A 9025-nucleotide genomic window follows, 5' to 3' on the forward strand; every position below is an offset into this window, starting at 1 on the left:
ACTGGATAATAGCCCTCACAGAATAGTACTTCCTAAGTACCATCATCGGACTAAAATTCAACTAATACAGTTTATTAATTGCTTCAAATATACTACCTAGTGGGATTCAGACTATCTAAACTGGTTGGGTTGGAATCTTTGGAATGGCAACAGGAATTCTGCATAGTTTGCTAAAGAATTTCTCCCTCTGAAAAGTCAAAAGCATTTCAGTTTGGATTGCTTTGCCCATTGGTTATCAATTTAGATTTTTGTCACCGTCATTCTAGTTAGCATTCTTCCAAAATTTCTAATAATTCCTCCTCCAAAATAAGTATCCTCTGGAAAGAGGGAAGTAGGACCATGTACATGGGTCTGCTGGCATTACATAAGGCAGAAGACGCATCAGCACTATCATTACTGCTGGAAATGTGAAAAATCACATTCATATTTCCCTTAAAAATATTAACTGACTTCTGAGTTTATCCTCATTGCTTTAGTGGCCAGGAAGAATACTGAATGATGTGTGGACAAATGCCTATAAGACCCCAAAGTACTATTTTTACGTGGTAAATTATTATTTACCATCTTCATTACCACTGAAGGAGCATAATCCTAGAAAGGTTGAGTATGAAGTTACACACGTGAATGCTATGTGTCAAGTGCATTTATTACTTGTGCCTACTCAGCACGAGCCTTCATTTCCAGTTTTCTAGTTGTAATGTCATAACTTTTTTGGTGTTTGTGTGGTGGAGGGCATACATCTTAAGATCCTGTGGTTTGTAAAGGGATAGTATCAATATCCAGGGGTGGGAATGAAGCTGTAGCTTGGGCTGTCAATATGTTTTATCTCCCGAGACAAAATCCCTATCACAAGAAGGATATGTACCTGGCTCCATTAAATAAGATGTAATCCTCAGATTTCTATGAAAACTATTTGGGGAAGACACAAAGTTCTATTTCCATTAACATTACCAAGATTTTTAGATTTGAATCTCTCCAGAGAGAGCTTCTAACATTCTTAAGAAGAACTGAAGTACAAAGCCATAAAAAGCAACAGTATTTCACTATATAACACACAGTAGAGTTAAAATCATCACACCAGCTCCTTTTACATCTCATTGCTATCGGTAAGTTCTAATTCTTGATCATTAATTCCTGTATGGGTTTTTCAGCACTTTTCCTACAAAGCACAATATCCTCATGTGTTTGGTTTTTTTTTAAAATAAATTTATTTATTTTATTTATTTATTTTTGGCTGCGTTGATTCTTCGTTGCTGTATGCAGGCTTTTCTCTAGTTGTGTTGAGCAGGGGCTAATCGTCGCTGTGTGCGGGCTTCTCGTTGCGGTGGCTTCTCTTGCTGCGGAGCATGGGCTCTAGGCGCGCAGGCTTCAGTAGTTGTGGCTCGTGGGCTCTAGAGCACAGGCTCAGTAGTTGTGGCACATGGGCTTAGTTGCTCTGCAACATGTGGGATCTTCCCAGAACAGGACTCGAACCCGTGTCCCCTGCCTTGGCAGGCGGATTCTTAACCACTGCGCCACCAGGGAAGCCCTCATGTGGGTTTTTAATTGTAGATTCCTGAGCTGACAGATGAGATATGTTGATGACCACATTGTTTTTAGCTCTTAGGGTGTAGGCTTCCTTGGGCTTTTCTCTTTTTCAGCAGAGATGGAGGCGAAAAGCATCTTGGAAACCACGGCGAAAATTCTCATTGAAGAAACCATAAATGATGGGGTTGACGCTGCTGTTGCCAAAGGCCAGCCAGTGTGCAGAAGGGTAGATGTAGATGTTGATGACCCTCAGTTCATTCAGAGACAGGTCAACATAGTCTGAGAGCATCATCAGAGTCCACAGGGGCAGCCAGGAGAGAATGAAAAGCAGGGCCACAGTCAGGAGCGTCTTAAGGACCTTCTGCTTCTTCTTGGACACCACATGCCACTGTTCCTGGTTCTGTTTGCCTGAGTGGGGCACTGTTGTCTTGGAGAGTGCAATTCCAGTCCTTCCATACGTGATGACAATGAGGGACCGGGGAGCCAGATAGATGTTAGCAAACAGCACAGTGGTATAGATCTTCCTCATTTCCCGATTTGGCCAGTCTTCCCGGCACCAGTAGACTGGGCTGGTTTTATTCTGGGAATTGAGTCTCACTTGGTAATATTTTTCTTCCTGTACATGTAACATTATTGCAGATGGGGATATAATGGCGATGGCCAGGACCCAGATGATCGTAATGATGACAAACACTGTCTTGATAGTGAGCTTTGGTTTAAAAGGGTAGGCGACACACCGGAACCTGTAATTAAAGGCAAATATCAGTGAAGGACTGCCTCATAACTTCTGACCAAGTCATTAATTAAATTTATTTCAGTAATTACAGTCTTCCATACATATTCCCCTTCAAATATAGAAAGTTACCATTAGTAGGGAGGCATGCATTACCAGTTTCTGTAATTAATATATGAGATAAATTTCAACTCAAAAAATTAATGAGTGGAGTATATCAGACACTATTAATAATCAAAGTACTATTGTAACTAGTCAACATTGAGCATGAGCATTTAATATTCTGTCCCAGGCTCCTTTCCATTGGTTTGCACGATTGCCTCTGTAAGCTTTCTTATTTAAAAGATGGGGAAAAGGCTTAGAAAAGGTAAAAAATCTTGCCCATAATTACACATGATTTTTTACACATGTATTTTGGCTCCAGAGCCCATATTCTTAAATGTCCCTTCATGCCCTTCTGTGGTCTCCTCACACATGATCTGTGTGCTTGGCCATGCAACTTGCTTTGGCCAGTTAGTTGAACATTAGCAAGCATGGCATAAGCAGAAGCGTGAGTGATTTCAGCTACAAGACACAGAGTAGGAGAACGACACAGAGGCACCCAGCCAATCCACAGAGTTGTGACAAATATTAAAGCATTACTGTTTTAAGCCACTAAGTGTTTTGGTGGTTTGTTTCACAGCTATGAGTCTGAGAGTTTCCATGATGAGTTCTGTTTATGCACCTTCCCAGTGTTCTGTGTCCTCTGTTGAGCATGACAGTTATCAGTATGTAGAGTAAGCCTGATTCATTTTACTGCTGTTTTGTTATTGTGATTCTTAATTTTGTTATTGATATTCATTATGTTCATTATAAGATAATCATACTATTATGCAACTGTATAACATTTTGTATTTTTCAAAGTACTATCATCTATTGAATCTTCTTTGATTTTTGTGATGACTCTATAAAATTGGAAATTATTACTTTCCAGATCTGCAGATAAGGAAATTTAGAGCTTTTAAGTGGCCCATCAGCAACTCCAAACAAATTTATCTTATCTTTATATAATGACTAGTTATCTTGAGCTTTGACTGCTCCATTGTCCTTCACTGAAGGTGTAAGGTCTTCTGTCTTAAACTCCAAGTTTTCATCTAGTCTTCTAATCAGTGAATTCTCCCATTTACTCACCCTTAAATTATGGGTAACTTCAAAGGTGCAATTCTAGGTATTTTGCTCTTTTTGTAAACCAGCTATTGAAACTTCAAATTTTATTTTTTCATTTATTCATTCAACAAATAGTCTATGATATCTTGTTAATAGCAGCCCAAACTAAGACATGCATCATCCCTAATTATTTAATCTTAAAATACGGAAACTTCAGTAGTTTTATTTTATTACTGAACCCTTAGTGTGTGTGTATATAATATATATATATAAGCCTTGCTCTTAAAGGGGTACATATTATGGATACAATTTTAAGCAGATATACCCAAATTTCGTAGATTATACATTTTTCACTGGTTAGGTGGATTAGTTGAAGATATGCCCAATTTTCTGGATTCAGAGTTTGGTGCTGACCTACCTCTCTACTGCTATTGCAACTAAAGTAAAGACTGAAGATGCAACGGATATTCCCTGGACCAAGGCACTGATCTTGCACATTGTACTTCCAAAAGGCCATCCTGAAAGGGAAATGGGACAGTTAGTCTTTGGAAAGATCATATATATATTTTTTAATTTCACTGAAATTATGAAGAGAAAGACATGAAATTAGACAGATGCAACTGTTTCCTAAATGATATCCAGGGAACAATCAATGTTTCCCATTTTTTTCATTAATACATTCAGATCTCTGTTTTTCAGTATACTAACAAGGTCAAAACTTACACAGTAGTTTCAACATTCTATACACTGTAATACATGTTTTGCATCTATTAACATATCTAATCCCCACAACAGGCTTTTGAAAGCTTTATTATTCTCCTCATGATATAGAATATGTAACAAACACACAGATATCACATACCTTGCCACACAGCTAGTTAGAAGCATATTGAGAATTTAAACCCTAGCAGTATAGTTCCAGAGTCCAAACCATTAACCCTTATGCAATAATGCCCTTTAAATGAATAAAACAGGAAGAATATTGTTTCTCTAATTTGGAAATGTATTCCATAAATTATGAGGAATCGGGAGTCACATGTATAACAAATAAAGTTAATATTTAATTATATATAATCTAATGACATGATTTACCTCAGAGGTACTTTATTATGGAGTGAATGTGTTCCCTCCCAAATTCATATATTGAAGCCTTAACCCCCAATGTGATGGTATTTGAAGATGGGACCTTTGGGAAGTAACTAGATTTAGATGAGGCCATGGGGCTTGTGCCACATGATGGGATTAGTGCCTTTATAAGAAGAAGAGAGCGTGAGACCTCTCCCCATGTGCAAGCACTGAGTAAAGGCCATGTGAACACACAGCAATCTACCAATCAGAAAAAGGACCCTCACCAAGAACCCGACCATACTGGCACCCTCATCTCGGACTCCTAGCCTCCAGAACTGTGAAATTAAATGTCTGTTGTTTAAGCCACCCAGTCTATGGTATTTTGTTATAACAGCCTAAACTGACTAAGACATACTTGGAGAATAAAGAGCACTTTGTTCTTTATATGAACAAAAGTAGTCTGTTTGAATAACTTCCTAACAGAACTCCAGTTACTAGAATGTTTATAAAAGAAATTGGTAAGATTATTATATTTGATATTTAATATCAATCAAATCAAATTTAGAGTTTGATATTCTATATGCACCTCTGCTATTACAGGAAAGTAACACCATTCTTCCATTCGCAAATATTCTAGTTTCCCAAGAGATGAATGTTACATATTGCTCAGATTTTTTAAATTTATCTTTTAAAAAATATCCTATAGCTTATTTAAAAAATACTCTTATCTAATTAAAAATATTCCCAATAACCTAAATAAGCCAAGCATACTTAAAAGAACATTTTGTCGTCTATCCAGACCATCTTAAAATTGGTGCTTGAATGGCTTTATGCCACAATGATGCAGGTGGATAGAGTGAAAGTACATATACACTCTGCACATACTCCTACTGCTGGTCCAGAGACCCACTCAGCTCCAGAATGCAGCTGCCAGACTTATAATCCCTATGGCAGTAGATAAGAGAATTTCCTTCTGGGGCAAGTGATCCTTCCAAGAACACTGACATATTTTCACTGGCAGATTCTGATAGCTGTGGATTTCCCAAGGAATGACCCAGACTAGTGAAGCCGAGAGTGGGCCTAACCTCAAACCCCAGTCCTGCAGAGGTTCAAGGTAGCCACACAGTACCTCACTCTGAAATACAAGCAGCTAAATAGTAGTTGACTATTAGGGAAACCTCCACCATAAAAGAAAGAAACTAAAACAAATAGGAAGAACGAAACAGGAGAAAACTAATGTGAATCAGGTAGACAAAAAATTAAAAAAGAAAATTACTACTCATAACCTCAGAGATAAAATACATTTTGTCCATGAAAAATATGTGCATGATAGTACAAGGAACACAAAGAATATAAAAATAGCTCAAAGAATTTAAAATATGATAACAGAAATGGCTGTTGACTTTATGTCAACAAAATGTTTGGAAGAGGAAGTTGAGAAGATCTTTGCAAGTAGAATAATGAGGAGAAGAAAATGGAAGAAAAAATTTTTTTAAAGAATGGCAACACAGCACCTCCAATATCTGATTAAATACGAGTTGAAGAAAGGAAAATGTAGAACTCTGCAAGGAAATTCCCCAGGACTGAAAGCATTCATTTTTTGATTGAAAAGACCTCGTTTGTATCTAGCACAAAAAATGGAAAATAAAAAGACTTACATCAAGGCTTAAATGCCTGAAATTCAGAACACTTGAGGTAAAGAGAAGTTCTAAAAGCTTTTAGGAAGAAAAGCAAAATACAAGTCATAAATAAAAGAAGCAAGGGTCAGATAGCATCAGCAGCAACACCAAATTTCTCAGCATTAACAATAGAGCAATCTCTTTAAATATTTTTAGGGAAACAAAAAGTCCAGCCTAGAATACTTTATCCAGGTAACTATAATGAAGTGTGAAGGCAGAATAAAGATATTTGCACTACAACATCTCAAACATTTTTTATCTCAGTGCACCCTTTCACAAGAAGTTAATAGGGGAATAAACCAAGAAAAAAGAAATGGCATCCAGAACACAGGGGAATGAGCATGAAGAGAGGTGAAGAGAATTGTTAGCTTCTCAGTGAAGGAACATCCCAGAGCAATAGCTGAGCTCCATACCTGGAGAGCAATGTGTCTGGATAGGAACAAGAAGATAGAGAGTACCTGGAGGGGTATCTCCAGGAAAAAAGATGCCATCTACATTTTTTTGGATGTGTTTTCCATATGTTTGAAGGTATTGACAAGAAATTTAACTCTCCTGGAAGAGAATCTGAACATACATTATTGATAGGTACACTACAAAAACACTAAGCAAATCAAAATATGATGCCCCTATTAAAGCCAGGAAAACAAAAAAACATTTTATAAGAGAAAAAGTTGGTATCATAGTACTCTACATGGCTCAGCAGGTGTAAGATACATATAATAGTAGGAATGCATACTCTAAATATTGATTTAACAAAAAACTATGATATACTCATATTGAGAGAATGAGGGAGGTTAAAGCTGTGAATGTATATTTGTGGTTCTACATAAATGCATCTGCTTGCATTTGTACCAAGTTTCAGCCAATCATGTTGTTTTTCCAATTTCACATTCAGCTACTCAGTTTCTATGGATTTATGTTCTTTTGTCCTAGTGCTGTCAGTTCAGTGGAGTTTGGTGAGGGAAACCACCCCTTGGGGTAGAAGAGGATAATGAGAACTAAATTACATTTTCTGTAGTCTGATAATATATTAGAATGAAAACATGTTATTTAGAAATGTGGTAGTAATTACCAAAAATAAAGGCAAAAAATGCTGGATGTGGCCGCCTCCTGGGAATGGGAATCAGGGCTAAGGAAGGGCACTGTATATGAAAAACTCTTAAATAATAATTTAATTATAGATATTTAGGGGGGGACATATTGAGAGCATTTCTTATTGGTAAAGTAAGTTTCTTGAGAGCAACAAAAATTTTTATCAATTCTTTCACTCTTTTTGTCTAGCACAATATCTTGAAAATGTACATCCTTAATAAATATTGTTTTTTAATTACAAGCATCACAAAAACACAGAATCTATGTAGTACTTGATGATAGAATAGGCAATCTAAACTCTCCCTGACTCCCACTCCATAGAAAGGAAAGAAACAGAAATAAGTTCTAAAGAGAACCTCTTATTCTTCAGTAAACCGATGTTGAATGCCACAAAAGGAAAAGAACTATGATATGGCTCATGTTGATCTAAATATTTTTTGATATGCTGCTTTGGTTTCATTTTTTTCTCATACAGATTTGGAATATGTATATATTGAGTGCTGTTCATTAGTTAATACAATAGATATTTATTAAGCAGGTAGAGGAGGTATAGATACACTGTTCCTGTACTTCCGGAGTGTATAACGTAGTGCTAAAGAAGTGGTAATATGGGCCCAGAAGTACTCTAGGGTAATACCCGAACCATTACTTATGTTGCACATGTAAATTACCACTATATGAATGAAACTACTGCTTTATGAGAAATTATTGGTACTGTTACTCCATCTTCCATCAGAAACTGTTGGAAATCTCTCAGCCAACCACAAGAGGGCTTAAATATCTATTTATATTAGATTGAAGACATTGCATCAATTGAAACCACACGTTCTTTGAACATTACAGTCCATAATATTCTTAATATTTCTACTATATTATATGTGCCCTGAACTGTCAAGCAAATTCAAAGTCTTCAGTAAGAAGTGTCACCATTCACTGATGACCTTCAGTGAACACTCTATAAAAATAACAGCTTCCACACTTCATCTCTGTCACTTGTTCTATTTTTCTCCATAATTCTTTTTATCCTCTGATTACTTATATAGCTATTTGTTTGTTGTTTTTATTCTCCTTTAGCATGTAGACCCCATGAGAACAGCTACTTGGAGCAGTTCTTAGAACTCAATAAATAAATATTTGTGAATGAATGGATGAGGCTGCCATGGCTTCAGGGATATGGGACAAATATTTTCTCATAATATGTTTGAGCTGCATGCAAATCAACATACCTGCTATAATATTGTCCAGCAGCGTGATAGGCATACAGAATATGGCAACTAGTAAATCACTTATGGCCAGGTTCAAGATGAAGAGATTAGTGAGTGTGTGCATATGTTTGTTCCTCATTACAATAAAGCAAACCACTGTATTTCCCACCATGCATAGGAAGAAGATCAGAAAGTAGGAAATAATGAAAATCACTGCCACTTGAGGCTGGTGAAGATAGTAGTTCACATAGGTGATATTGCTATCTGCATACAGATCATGCTTTGTGTCACTGACACTCCAAATGTGATGCCAGTTTTCTGAAGAGTTTGAGTCCCAGTTTTCACTCATGATGGACCTGAACAAAGAAGAGGCAGAAAAGAAAAACATGATTAGAAACCAGGAGAACTTAAGTTTAAGAGAGTTTAAGAGAGATGCTTTTAAAATGCTACAGAATTTTTTTTTATTGGAGTATACTTGCTTTACAATGTTGTGTTAGTTTCTCCTGTACAATGAAGTGTATCAGCGATATGTATATATATTGATGGGCCTTCTATAGTAATCCATAAATTTTGCA

At 36.6% G+C, this 9025-nt stretch overlaps 1 protein-coding gene across 1 annotated transcript; it reads right to left on the reverse strand.

Annotated features, from left to right (window-relative positions):
* Window positions 1-1087: 1087 nt before the first annotated feature.
* NPFFR2 (neuropeptide FF receptor 2) lies at window positions 1088-8799 on the reverse strand. The gene is given in 5 exon segments (XM_007198472.2): window positions 1088-1116; window positions 1119-1181; window positions 1534-2270; window positions 3825-3924; window positions 8472-8799. Coding segments are annotated over 5 exon segments (1257 nt in total).
* Window positions 8800-9025: the final 226 nt, after the last annotated feature.

Source organism: Balaenoptera acutorostrata, chromosome 5, assembly GCF_949987535.1.
Source record: "Balaenoptera acutorostrata chromosome 5, mBalAcu1.1, whole genome shotgun sequence".
Taxonomy (NCBI): Eukaryota; Metazoa; Chordata; class Mammalia; order Artiodactyla; family Balaenopteridae; genus Balaenoptera; species Balaenoptera acutorostrata.